Below are 15,091 nucleotides of genomic sequence, written 5' to 3'. Positions count from 1 at the left end.
CAGCAGTCCCAAGAAGGTGCCAGGGACTGCAGCTAAGTCTTATGACTTGCACCTGACTTCCTCACCTGAATATAAGCCACAACCATCGTGAGAGCTGCACAGGTGCACCAGGATACTGGTGAATCCATTTTGGTGGAGATATGCCCCTGCTGCCCTGATTAGCTGAAGCTGCGTGCCTGGTGAGGTGAAGTGGCCTGGTGTGAGTGGATGAGGGCTGAGACTCGATAAGAGTGAGAGGCCCGGGGTTCGGGGTCTTCCTCCTGATGAAGCAATAAAGCTTGGCTGCAGAAGAATCCAGTTGTCCGAGTGTGTTCTTGCTGGCGAGGCACTAGCTCGGGACAAATATGAACTAGCCAGTACCCGCAGAGCTCATGTCTCTAGCTGCATATGTAGCAGAAGATGGACTAGTTGGCCATCCCTGGGAAAAGAGGCTCCTTGGTCTTGCAAACTTTATATGCCCCAGTACAGGGTAACACTAGGGCCAAGAAGTGGGAGTGGGTGGGTAGGGGAGCAGGGCGGGGGGGAGGCTATAGGGAACTTTCGGGATAGCATTTGAAATGTAAATAAAGAAAATGTCTAATTTTTTAAAAAGTATACTATCATCAAAAAAAAAAAAAAAAAACCCAAACCAAACCAAAACAGCTTTATTGGCGATGATCTATTGGTGTAGCCTCTGACATTACCAGATGAATTGCACAGCAAATTCTCTGATCCTCTGACTCTTAAAATGTTCCTCTTCCCTTTCCTAGAGCTTTAGGTACAGGATTTGTTTTGTTGGTACATCTGTTGGGACTGGGATTCACTATTCTGCATTTTCATTGCTCATGGGTTTTTTGTAATGGTTTCCATCTACTGCAAAAAGAAGTATTTTTTATGCAGTTGGACCCTTAAGGAGGCCTCAATCCTACACAAAGAACTACAGTTAACTAAGGAATGTTGAGAGTAGGAGAAATGGTCTTCCCTATGGAAAAAGATACCAATTGTTTACATTACAATGGGCTATTCAATACCAAATGGCTAGCCATGAATACATACATATATTCATACATATATTCATACATACATACATACATACATACATACGAGTCACATCATAGAGAAGATAGCATTTATAAATTTAGGAATACCTGCCCCGCTACACATATATAACAACAATTAATGAAAAAAGGAGCTATGAATTTGAAAGGGAGCAAGAAGAAGCATATACAGCTGGGCCTGGAGGGAGGAAAATAAGGGGGAACCAATCTAATTATGTCATAATTTCAAATATGGAAGAAATAACAAAACACATACTAAAATAGTAAAAATAATTATTGGTGACTCAAAGTCAGCTATGGTACAAGGACATCCATTGGATAACTGCCTGTTGTTCCACATAAGAGTCCCACCCACAGCAGTATTTGTGGTAGTTGGTAGTTAACAAAAGGAAATTCATTTATTCAATGTTTAAAAGGTGTTTCTTAGAACAGAAAACACCATAAAATACATAACCCAAGCTCCAAATGGTATTTCAAAATTTTGATTAGACTTATTTTAATAGAGAATTATCAAGAAAGAAAATATTGTTCAAAATATTTGACATATGTTCATCTTGGACAAAATGTCATAGTTTGGGTAATAAATATTAAAATTATTAAAATTATGGTCATGAACTTGTATTCAAGAAAAATATTACTTATCTGAATTTTTTTCTCTTCTCAGCCATTCATTTTCAAGCCCCCACATGGGAAGTGGTAGGGGAATATCTGTAGGAATACAATTTATTGTCTGCTCCTCCACTGAGAAGTAGCCCTGTGTCTGTCCAGTCCACACTTAGAACTTTGTCTTCATGAGCAGCTAGATCATAGAGAGGAGCCTTACAGCTTCTTGTATCCCATAGCTTCACAATGTTATCTAAAGAGCCCGAGATGAGCTGCTGTTCATGGGTAGGAGACCACTTCACTGATGTCACCCAGCCTGTGTGTGAGGTGAGAGACAGCAACACCAAAGAACTATCTTTACTTCGGGGATCCCACAGTCTAAGATGCCTGTCTGTGCTTCCAGATGCCAAACGTTTACAAAGGGGAGAATAAGAAATACAATTAAACACTTTATTTCCTGTCAGAGTTGACTTAAGACCACCAGAGTCAACATCCCACACTCTAATTGTGTGATCCCAAGATGCACTACAGATTTCTTCAGCATCTGACCAAAGGACTGAGGAAATTGCTTCTGTGTGGCCAAAGAGGGTCACCAAGGGTGTTCTTGTTAGTCCCAACTGTTCTGTTTTTTGCTTTTTTCTTGGTCGATTTGTGGCTTCTTCCATTTCATCTTCTTCATCTGTAGAGGCTGTAGACCAGATCTTTAGCATCTTATCCCAGGAGCCACTGCAAAACTTAGCTCCTGAGCTATCGACTGCTATGGCATCCACACGCCCAGCATGCCCTCGGCAGCAGTGCAGAGCTTTCACTTTGTTCTTCTCTACATTCCACTCCCATAAGAGAACAGTCTGGTCCACCGAGGCCGTCAGTAGTAAGCAGGACAAACTGTATTTTTTTCACCCAAGCCGTATCTTTCACAACATCTGTATGTCCCACAATTGTCATTATTGACTTTCCTTCCAAGGACCAGATCCGAGAAGTCTCATAAGAACCAGACAGGATCCATTCTTCTGCCCCTTTAATTGAGCTAATCCAGTCATTATGGAACATGCACTGCTCTGGCTGGGGTGCGGTGTACTTTTCCACATATTCTAGTTCCACAACCTCTTCCGATGAAATGTTCTCCAGTTCCATGTGTTTGACCAAGGGCACTCGAAGAAACTGGCCCTTGATAAGGAAATCAAACTCGACATGTTTGTGGAATTCATTTTTGGTCTCCAGCAAATTATTGATAATGTTACTAAGGTCGGCAACTTCAGAAGTGGCAGGGATTGAGAAAGGGACATCATCCACTGCGTATTTCTTGTTCTTGCTGTAGAAACGTGCCTGGAGTTGTGCCATGGCTGAATATACACACGAGGCTTCTCCACAAAAATGTGTGCGTTGATAATCAAGTAGCTCTAAGGTAGACTGCGCCGCAAGCGCAGCAGAAGCTAGGCTTCAGTTATCTCCCTCACTTATCTGAATTTTTAATAATGTGCAAAATGTCTGAATTATAACTACTGTAAAAAAATAACTAATGTAATTTCAGGTATTCAAGCTCCACATTCAAATACTTTATTCCAGGAAAATCATTAAGACATAGTTTTAACACCAAGAAAGTGTGGGTTTCAGTTCAGCCAGGGAGTGAACTTTGAAAACAGGTCATTCTCAGAACAGAAAATGAAGAGGTGAATTGCAAAATAACCTTATTATTCTTCATGAGTAGAAAAGGGCAGATGGTTGGGTAGCTTGCTGTTAAAATCATATTAATTGCCTCCAATCTTGGATTTCTTTCTTTTGTATAAAAACCATAAAAGGTGATGAAGTTGTTCAACCAATAAGTTAACACAAAGCAGCTCACCAGAAACAGGATGCTGTGAGTGGCTTTGCGCTCAGGAGATGGCTGGGAGGAAAGGCTTGGGTTGTGGAGATGCTGGGCTGTCTTGCGGTGTCTATATAGGAAAATAACCATGTAGAGGCTGGCGTACATCATGACAGACATATAGAAGAAATCATGAGTAATGAGAAAGCTGAAAAGCCATTCTGAATTCTGTTTCCCAAATTTCTTTCTTTGACAGTAACCATGTGAAAATCCACGACCAACGAGAGTCATATTGGTTTTGGCTATTACCAAGTCAATCATAAACCCATAGATAAATAGATTAATAATCCAGGAGCAAAGTAAGGAAGAAAAAATCCATGTAGAGAGTCTTGGCTTAAGCCAGGAGACAAACTTAGATTTACTGGGAGTGATGGTGATGACTTGGAATGTGCTTAGAACAGAGGTGGTGCAGATGGACAGACCCCGGCTGACTCTGAGTGAAAACAAAACTGCCTTACAACCAACATCGTCCAGAAAATTGGGTACTCTAAAGGAAAACATGATATCTTTTAACAATGTGAACATGATTGTTGACATATTAACTATTGTCAGGTGCATGAAAACTGAATCTATCAACTTCTTCAAATAAGGTTTGACGAAGAAAGTGTATACATACAACATTAACAGTGATGAGTTCCCTATCACACCAAGACAAAACTGGAATATAAGAAAGATCTGGAAGTTGGTGTCACTTGGAGGCATTATGTTAAAGTGGGTCAGGTTAGTTAGGTCTAGAGTACCAAATGAATGAACTGTATTTTAAAACAATTTTTAAAATGATGTTTGTAAGAAAATATACTGATTGACATCTCAGGAGCAGAGAGAAGTGATGATGTGTCCAACTCTTTCCTTTTCATTCCTTTCCTTCTCCTCTTTCTTCTCTTCCTCTTCCTCCTTCTCCTCCTCCTCCTCCTCTTTCTCTTTGCTTCTTCTTTTGGTTTTTCAAGTCAGAGATACTCTATATAAACATGTCTGGAACTTGCACTGCAGACCAGGCTGGCCTTGAACTCTCAAAGATCCACCTACCTTCACCTCCCAAGTGCTGGGATCAAAGGTATGCACCACCACCGACTGGAGAAATGTACAACTCCTTTCAATGTTAGGTACAGAGATAACACTTTAGCACTTACTCCTGAGCTTCTTGACCATCTTAGAGGATAGAATGAAGTGTTGAGAATAATAAAGGATCGAATCCACCCAAACTCCCTGAAGCAGAAGGATATGTTGACCTATGTGAAAACCAAATTTGCATGTTATGGGAATTTAAAAGTTATTTATTCTATGTGTATGAGTATTTGGCCTGCAATGTCTGTGTATTATATACATGCCTTGGAATCAGACCCTGGATCCCTGGAAATGCAGCTAATGGTCTTTAACTGTTGAAACATCCATTGAGACCCAATGAATTTCTATTCATCAGTGAATATTTTTTCTTTAACCTAAGTATCAGTGTTTTTATGCTTATGACAACATTTCCTTCTATCACATATGTAGTACTGTGTGACATTTTTGTCAGCTTTGTGAAGATTAAATTCTTAGGTTGGAGAGATGGCTCAGAGATTAAGAACACTGACTGCTCTTCCAGAGGTCCTGAGTTCAATTCCCAGCAACCACATGGTAGCTCTTAACCATCTGTAATGGGAACCAATGCCCTCTTCTGGTGTATTCGAAGACAGCAACAGTGTACTCACATACATAATAATAAATAAGTCTTTTTTAAAAAAAAAAGATTAAATTCTTAGACTTTTCATGTGGGACCCTTTTTCTTCTCATTCTACTTTACAGGCTGAACAGCAATGTTCTGAGGCATTTTATTTCATTTTATCTATTTATTTTGCTAACAATTTAGAGCTGAGCAGACAATAGGCAGAACACAAATGACAGGATGAGACTACATGTCCCACAGTATTGAGCACATCTTCACAAAAATGTGTTTTCTGTGATATTCGGTGACCAAATCAATGAGGTTGGTTTTGATTAATAAACCCACTCTATCAAAGATTTGTATATTTTGTTATTCCAATGTCTGTATTCTACTTACACTTGAAGGTCCTTTTGTATTCATGTTACAAAGACAAAGTTCTCAGGGCCACTGTTACACAGAGACTGACAATGACACAAGATGCATGAATTTTGACCTTGATATTCACAGCATTGTTATGTTACCCATGTTCTGTGAATTTGGGTGTATGTGTGTGGAGTTGCTGTATATTAACTCTAGACTCATTCCTACACTTATCAAATTATTTTTGTTACCTGAATTACAAACCTTTATTCTTTGGAGGATATCTATGGATTCCACAAGAGTCCATTTTATCCTGACATTGTCTATTAGAATTTTCCCCTGTGCTCATCTGAATTCTAAATACACACTATGAACCTCAGCTTTGACACCAGTCCCTAGTACAATCAAAATCTTCTAATGTACAGGACCAACATTTGAGTTACTTAAAGAATGAGTTGTATAGGCACAATGCTTATCTAAGAGTAACGCCATTAATTTTAAATTTTGTATCAATATACAAAGTTTTATACCAATGTAAGCTTTAAACTTGTACCAGTATATAAATTTTGCACCAATATAAGAAAGTATAATTCAATTTCATACCAAAATTTAGAGATTTTTACCAATGTAAGATTATGTCTATAAAGCATTTTGAGAGTAAATTTAGTAATCCATCCTCATAACTCATTCAAGAACACAAGGTTTCCAGTCTACTGTGCCCTGAAGATAATCCCATGGCACAGCTCTCTGTACCAAATCCTGCCCAGAGAAAGCAGGTTTCCCAGGAGTGCTGTCATTCCTAAGTTCACAGACAAGACCAACACTTTTTCTCTAATAACTGGCCAAAGTGGGACCTGTCAGGAAACCAAAGGATACAGGAACTGTGGAGAAACTGGGGAAAGGATCCTTCCAGTCTTGCTCTGTGCACTGGAGTTTACCCTGTGGCACAGCTCTCCATACCCAAATCCCATCTGGAGAGAGCTGGTCTCCCAGGAGTGATGACACACCTAAGATCACAGGCTCACAGGAAGAAATAGCTCCATTCAGAAATAGCAAGACCAACTAACACCAGAGATAACCAGATGGAAAGAGATTATCGCATGAATCTAAGCAACAGAAATCAAGGCTACTTGGCATTATCAGAATTCAGATATCCCACCGTTGTAAGTCTTAGATGCCCCAACACAATGGAAAAGCAAGATTCAGATTTAAAATCACATCTCATGATGACTTTAGAGGACTTTAATTGCATAAATAACTCACTTAAAGAAATAGAGAAGAAGGCAGGTAAACAGCTGGAAGCTCTTAAAGAGGAAACACAAAAATCCCTTAAAGAATTATAGGAAAACAGAATCAAACAGGTGAAGCAAAACCATCCATGTAGCCTCCCCCAGCCTGAAGCGGGCTGGCACAGACCTTGTTGCCACTGAGGTGGGGCCACCTGCTGTGCAGCTTTCTGACTTGACTGGCTCCTTTTGAAGTGACAACTTCCCTGCTCTTCTGCTACCTGAAGAGAAGCTGAACCTGTCTTCCTGAGACATTCCTGAATAAGCAACACCCTGGCGAACAAATGCTGACAGAATGGCTCCAGGCACCAAGAATGGACTGGCAGGGGGTGCAGGTGAGGGGATGGGGGGCCTTCCCCCTTATAAGTACACTCTCTTAGTAAACTCAAGGGCATTGATCAGAAAAATTTGTCTTGGCTTCATCATTCATTTCTCGCAGTCTAAGTCTCTTTCAGCCCCAGCCTGCCTTCCAGAAATACCCAGTTCATGTAGGCCTCGGGCCCACATACTACACATCCAGGATTGAAAAATGGAGAGGGAAACAATAAAGAGATCATAAAGTGAGACTACACTGGAGATAGAAAACTCGGGATAGAGATCAGGACTCATAGATGCAAGCATCATCAACAGAATACAAGCAATAGAATAAAGAATCTCAGGTGAAGAAGATACCATAGAAAGCATTGACAGTCTAGGAAAATGTAAAATGCAAAAAGCTCCTACCCCAAAACATCCAGGAAATTAAGAATACAATGAGAAGACCAAACCGAAGGATGATAGGTATAGAAGAGAGTGAAGATTCCCAACTTAAAGGGCCAGTAAATATCTTCAACAAAATTGTAGGAGAAAACTTCCCTAACCTGAAGAAAGAGATGCCCATGAAAATACAAGATGCCTACAGAACTCCAAACAGACTGGACCAGAACAGAAATTCCTCCTGTCACATAGTAATCAAAACACCAAATGAACAAAACAAAGAATATTAAAAGCAGTAAGGGAAAAAGTTCAAGTAACATATCAGGGAAGATATATCAGAATTACAACAGACTTCTCAACAGAGACTACGAAAACCAGAAGATTCTGGGCAGATGTCATACAGACCATAAGAGAATACAAATGCCAGCCCAGGCTAGTATACTCAGCAAAACTCTCAATTACCATAAATGGAGAAAACAAGATATTCCATAACAAAAATAAATTTATACAATATCTTTCCACAAATCTAACCCCACAAAGGATAATAGATGGAAAACTCCAAGAGGGAAACTACACCCTAGAAAAAAGCAAGAAAATAATTTTTCATCAAACCCAAAAGAAGATAGCCATACAATCATACTTTCACCTCTAACAACAAAAATAACAGGAAACAACAATCACGTTTCCTTAAGATCTCTTAACATCAGTGGACTCAATTCCTTAACAAAAAGACATAGACTAAAAGACTGGATATTTAAACAGTACACAGCATTTTAGTCCATACAGGAAAAGCACCTCAGTGACAAAAACAGACACTACCTCAAAGTAAACAGCTGAAAATAATTTCCAAGCAAATGGTTCTAAGAAACAAGCAGGAGTAGCCAGTCTAATATTGAATTAAATCAACCTCCAACCCAGTTATCAAAAAAGAAAAGGAAGGACACTTCATACTCATCAAAGGAAAATTCTATCACAATAAACTCTCAATACTGAACATCTATGCTCCAAATGCAAGGGCACCCACATTCATAAAAAGAAACTCTACTAAACCTTAAAGCACACATTGCACCTCACAGAAAAAAATAGTGGGAAACTTTAACACCCCACTCTCAGCAATGGGCAGATCTTGGAAACAGAAATTAAACAGAGACACAGTGAAACTAACAGACATTATGAACCAGAGAGATTTAAGATGTATCTATAGAATATTTCATCCTCAAACAAAAGAATCTACCTTCTTCTCAGCACCACATGGTACTTTCTCCAAAACTGACCATATAATCAGTTACAAATCAGGCCTCAACAGATACAAGAAGATTGAAGTAATCGCATGGATCCTACATAGACTAAGGCTGATCTTCAATAACAACAAAAACAACAGAAAGCCCACATACAAGTGGAAACTGAACAACACTCTACTCAATAACTTGGTCAAGGAAGAAATAAAAAACAAAGTTAAAGATTTTTTAGAATTTAATGAAAATTAATGTACAACATACCCAATTTTATTGGACACAGTGTGAAGTCAAATGCATGCCTCCAAAAATAAACCGGAAAAAGCGTACACTAGCAAGTAAAAGATCTGTATGACAGTAATTTCAAGTCTCTGAAGAAAGAAATCGAAGATGATCTCACAAGGTGAAAAGGTCTCCCATGCTCATGGATTGGCAGGATTAATATAGTAAAAAAGCAGTCTAGAGATTCAATGCAATCCCCATCAAAATTCCAACTCAATTCTTTGCTATGTCCACTCCAGTGAAGTCTATTTGGTAGGCCTAAAAGCCTGGAAGCAGTCACGAGGCAAAGAGTTTCATGGAAACAGCCTCCTGGAACCTTGGCATTCCCATAGTTAGAATGCCCCAGATTTGTCCCTGTAATATCGTGGAGGGTCTTACATGCTTTGTTACAATATTTTACTGGATAAGAGTTAGAAATCTCAGGGCAAGCTTAGCAAAGTATACTTAGAATCTTCATTACAGCCAGGTATAGCAGACTACATTGCATATTACAAGAAAGTTGGTGAATTCTTGTGACAAATGGAGATTCCCTACAGATACTTAAAAGAACCAAGTTACTCTAATATGCAAGAATTTACCAAGGTCTAGGAAATAGGGGGGGTGGGGTTGTGGTATTGCACTATTCATGAGAAAGTCTGCTAGAGCAGAACCCCCTGGTGCTAGCTTTCACAAGGCTCAAGGGAGTAGCATAAATTATGACTAGGGTGTGAAATCCTCACCTGTCATTAGCTGACTCTAGGCAGGGCTGTTTTATCTTTACTATAAACATTACCAGGTTCCTATTAGTCCTTTGAAGTCATTCCTTTTTTTTATGTTAGATAGCTTCTATGTACCTTGCCTGCTGTGACATCCTACTCCTTTGTTTTCTGTATTATATATAACTGATGCTAACTTTGACAAAAATGCATTCAGATTCCACACTCTCTTGTGTTTGTGTCTGTCAATTCTCGCAGACCCTTGCTCACTTGCAACCAGAAACCCATTCCCTACAGAGAGGAGACCCAATAGAGGTTAGTCTTTAGCAATTCTTCATAGAATTAAAATGAAATTTTATTTGAAATTTGCAAATTTATTTGGAATAACAAAAAACCAGGATAGCAAAAACTCTTCTCAACAATAAAAGAACATATGGGGGAATATCTATCCCTGACCTCAAGTTGTACCACAGAGCAGCAGTGATAAAAATTGCATGGTATTGGTACAGTGAGAGGCAAGTAGATCAATGGAATAGAATTAAAGATCCAAAAATGAACCCACAAACTGACGGTCACTTGATCTTTGACAAAGGAGCCAAAACATTCCAGGGGAAAAAAGACAGAATTTTCAATAAATGGTGCTGGCTCAACTGGCAGTCAACATGTAGAAAAAATAAAATTGATCAATCTTATCTCCCTGTACATAGCCCAAGTCCAAGTGAATCAAGGACTTCCACATAAAATCAGATACACAGAATCTGATAGAAAAAAAAGTGGGGAAGATCCTCGAGCACATGGACACAGGGGAAATTTTCCTGAACAGAAACATCAATGGCTTTTGCTCTAAGATCAACAATGGCCCCTCATAAACATGCAACGTTTCTGTAAAGCAAAGGACACTGTCAATAGGACAAAACAGCAACACTGGGATTAGGAAAATATCTTTGCCAATCCTCCAGCTGATAGAGGGCTAATATCCAATATATATGAAGAACTCAAGAAGTTAGACTGTAGAGAACCAAATGACCCTATTAAAAAATTGAGTACAGAGCAAAACTAAGAATTCTCAGCATAGTTATATCAAAAGCCTGAGAAGCACCTAAAGAAGTGTCAAACATCCTTAGTCATCAGGGAAATGCAAATCAAAACAACCTTTCACCTTATACTAGTAGGAATGGCTAATATCAAAACTCAGGTGACAACAGATGCTGGTGAGAATGTGGAGAAAGAAGAAGACTACTCCATTGTTGGTGGGACTGCAAGCTGGTACAACCACTCTGGAAATCAGTCTGGAGGTTCCTCAGAAAATTGGACATAGTACTACCTGAGGACCCAGGTATACCACACCTGGGCATATACCTAAAAGATGCTCCAACATATAAAAGGACATATATTTCACTATGTTCATAGCAGCCTTATTTATAATAGCCAGAAGCTAGAAAGAACCCAGACGTCCTTCAACAGAGGAATGGATACAGAAAATGTGGTGCATGTACACAATGGAGTAGTACTCAGCAGTTAAAAACAATGACTATGAAATTTGCAGGCAAATGGATGGAACTAGAAATTTTCATCCTAAGTGAAGTAACCCAATCACAAAAAAACAAAAGTGGTATGCACTCCCTGATGAGGGAATATTAGCCCAAAAGCTCAGAATACCCAAGACCACATGAAGCTCAAGAAGGAAGACCAAAAGTGTGGATGTTTTGGCCCTTCTTACAAGAGGGAACTAAATACTCACAAGAGGAAATACGGAGATAAAGTCTGGAGTAGAAACTGAAGAAAAGGCCATCCAGAGACTGTCCAACCTGGGGATCCATCACATATATTGTCAACAAACCCAGACACTATTGTGGATGCACAGAAGTGCTTGTTGACAGGAGCCTGATAAAGCTCTCTCCTGAGAGGCTCTGCAAGAGACTGGCAAATACAGAGGACCATTGGACTGAGCAGGGGTACCCAATGGAGGAGTTATAGAAAGGACTGAAGGAGCTCAAAGGGGTGTGCAACCCCATAGGAAGAACAAGAATATCAACCAACCAAACAACCCCTAGAACTTCAAGGGACTAAACCACCAACTTAAGAGTAAACATGGACCCATGGACCCAGCTGCATATGTTACAGAAACCTTGTAGGGCATCAAGGGGAGGAGATGACCTTGGACCTGTGTCTCTTATATGTAAAACAGATAAAAGATGTGAGAAGACAGCAGCATATTTAGGAGGAAATTTAAAATGAAATCTAAGATAAAGGAGTTAAAGAAATAAAAGCAAAAGAATAGCAAGCAACAGACATATACAGTAAAAACAAAGTCAGAGCCACTATCTGGTAGAGAATATGCTAACATAGAGACTGAGCTTTGTCCAGAAGAAAAGACACAGCACCAGAATTTAAGGTTGTATACAGCAGCTAGGAAAATCTTGGACTTAATGCCTGTTAAAAGATTACATTAGAAATGTGCAGAGTTCTATAAAATGAAACATCCTTCACAAGATTTTAGAACTGTAAAAATTCAGATGGACATTCCTCTCATGAGATTGAATCATTGCCTGGATCAGAAGCAAAAGTATTAAGAAAGGAAAAAACAGGGGCTTGAGAAGGCTCAGTAGTTAAGAGCACTGCCCAGTCTTCCACAGAGCCTGGATTCAATTCCCATCACCATATGGAGGCTCTTACCTGCCTGTAAGACCAATTCTAGAGGATCTGACACCTCCTGCTGGTCCTGGAGCACTGCACTCATGTGTGTCACAGACATACATGTAGGAAAACCAGCATACACATAAAATACATGNATAAAAAATGAAAGAAGAAAATACATTTATGAAGACAAAGAGGAGTATTGTGCAAAAAATAAGAAAGGGATATCCTAGCTTGACAGAAAAATAGGAGAAAAGCTCATCTGAAAAACAAAACCCCCAAAGTGTAAGGTACTATAAGGTATTGTAAATGGAATGGTAGACTAAGGGAGAAGAGAGAAACAGGGGAAGGTTGCCATACCTCCTCTGGCTCTGAGTGTGGAGTACTACAAACCCTCATTCAGGGCATTGTAAATTCCATGGACATGAAGCATCATTGACACAAAGTGTCTTTGAAAGGCTGCCTCACAGGAACCATGACTAAATAAGGGACAGGATAGGAGGACTCTCCCTTCCCATGGTGTCAATGACCTTGTTTACTGGGCATCATTTTAATGCACTCCAAGGAAAACATTACTCTCCCAGATACAGTGTGATTCTCATGGCAATTGATTAAGCCAAGTAAATAAGAGCTCATTCTCTGTCTGAGATGTGCTTTTTCCTAAGTTGAACTACATCAGAAAGGAAACTTTACTATTTAGAAAATCATTAAAAGTTTTCAAGTAGATGTGAAAATTATCACAGCCATTATCATCTGATGCTAGAAATTTCTACATTTCCCTGTTGATTTCTGCAGTGTTCCACTGTTCACTCAAAATTGTATTGTTCAGTCTTCAAATCTTTGTGCAATTTCCCTTGCTACTTATTTCTAGCTTATTATAGTATTATCTGATATGGTACAAGTACTTACACTGGTTCTTTTGTCTTTCTTTATATTATTAGTAATAGAATTACTAGTATTATTACTATTATTAGTATTCTGTGTGTGCGTGTGTGTGTGCGTGTGTATGGGTGTGTGCTTAAATATTGCCAGCATGTTATCTGTGCACCACATGCATGCAGTGCTCATAGCGTTCAGAAGAGGGTATTGGCTTCCCTGTAACTGGTTACAGATGGTTCTGAGCCACCATGTAGGTTATGGGAATTAATCAAACCAGGATTCTGTCAATGCATGAGTATGAGAGATCTTTCCATTTTCTGAGGTCTGCTTCAATATCTTTCTTCAGAGACTTGAAGTTCTTATCATACAGATCTTTCACTTCCTTGCTTAGAGTCACACCAAGGTATTTTATATTATTTGTGACTATTGAAGGGTGTTGTTTCCCTAATTTCTTTCTCAGCCTGTTTACCCTTTCTGTAGAGAAAGGTCACTGATTTCTTTGAATTAATTTTATATCCAGCTACCGCACTGAAGCTGTTTACTAGGTTTAGGAGTTCTCTGGTGGAATTTTTATGGTCATTTATATATACTATCATATCATCTGCAAATAGTAATATTTTGACTTCTTCCTTTCCAATTTGTATCTCCTTGACCTCCTTTTGTTGTCTAATTGCTCTGGCTAGGACATCAAGTACTATATTGAATAGGTAGGAAGAAAGTGGGAAGCCTTGTCTAGTCCCTGATTTTGTTGGGATTGCTTCCAGCTTCTCTCAATTTAGTTGGAAGTTGGCTACTGGTTTGCTGTAGATTGCCTTTATTATGTTTAGGTATGGGCTTGAATTCCTGTTCTTTCCAAGACTTTTATCATGAAGGGGTGTTGGATTTTGCCAAATGCTTTCTCAGCATCTAATGAGATGGTCATGTGGTTTTGTCTTTGAATTTATTTATATAGTGGATTATATTTATGGATTTATGTATATTAAACCATCCCTGACTATGTGATGAGGCCTACTTAGTCATGATGGATGATCATTTTGATGTGTTCTTGGATTTGGTTTGCGAGGATTCTATTGACTTTTTTTTTTTGCATTGATATTCATAAGGGAAATTGGTCTGAAGTTCTCTCTCTTTGTTGGGTCTTTATGTGGTTTAAGTATCAGAGTAATTGTGGCTTCATAGAATGTAATGGGTAGAGTACCTTCTGTTTCTATTTTGTGGAATAGTTTGAGAAGAACTAGAATTAGGTCTTCTTTGAAGGTCTGATAGAACTCTGCACTAAACCAATCTGGTCCTGGCTTTTATTGGTTGAGAGACTATTAATGAGTGCTTCTATTTCTTTAGGGGATATAGGACTGTTTAGGTCATTAATCTGACCCTGATTTAACTTTGGTACCTGGTATCTGTCTAGAAAATTGTCCATTTCATCCAGGTTTTCCAGTTTTGTTGAGTATAGCCTTTTGTAGAAGTATCTAATGGTGTTTTGGATGTCTTCAGGATCTGTTGTTATGCCTCCCTTTTCATTTCTGATTTTCTTAACTAGGATGCTGTCCCGATGCCCTTTAGTGAGTCTGGCTAAGGGTTTATCTATCTTGTTGATTTTCTCAAAGAAACAGCTCCTGGTTTGGTGGATTCTTTGAATAGTTCTTTTTGTTTCCCTTTGGTTGATTTCGCCCCTGAGTTTGATTATTTCCTGCCCTCTACTCCTCTTGGGTGAATTTGCTTCCTTTTGTTCTAGAGTTTTTAGGTGTGCTGTCAGGCTGCTAGTATACACTCTCTCTACTTTCTTTTTGGAGGCACTCAGAGCTATGAGTTTTCCACTCAGGAATGCCTTCATTGTGTTCCATAAGATTGGGTGTGTTGTGGCTTCATTTT

At 39.1% G+C, this 15,091-nt stretch overlaps 2 protein-coding genes across 2 annotated transcripts; both read right to left on the bottom strand.

The window, feature by feature from the left end:
- Positions 1-1,696: 1,696 nt before the first annotated feature.
- On the bottom strand, positions 1,697-3,029 carry LOC110288387 (ribosome biogenesis protein WDR12-like). Its single transcript, XM_021154746.2, is given in 2 exon segments — positions 1,697-2,536; positions 2,538-3,029. Coding segments are annotated over 2 exon segments (1,269 nt in total). The 5' UTR covers positions 2,982-3,029; the 3' UTR covers positions 1,697-1,711.
- A 226-nt stretch (positions 3,030-3,255) lies between these two features.
- On the bottom strand, positions 3,256-4,206 carry LOC110288386 (vomeronasal type-1 receptor 4-like). Its single transcript, XM_021154744.1, has one exon. The coding sequence runs from the start codon at positions 4,204-4,206 to the stop codon at positions 3,256-3,258; it is 951 nt and encodes a 316-aa protein (XP_021010403.1).
- Positions 4,207-15,091: the final 10,885 nt, after the last annotated feature.

Source organism: Mus caroli, unplaced genomic scaffold (genome assembly GCF_900094665.2).
Source record: "Mus caroli unplaced genomic scaffold, CAROLI_EIJ_v1.1 scaffold_17277_1, whole genome shotgun sequence".
Classification (NCBI taxonomy): domain Eukaryota; kingdom Metazoa; phylum Chordata; class Mammalia; order Rodentia; family Muridae; genus Mus; species Mus caroli.
Note: the sequence above shows the minus strand (reverse complement) of the source record. Positions and strands in the feature narration are given on the sequence as shown.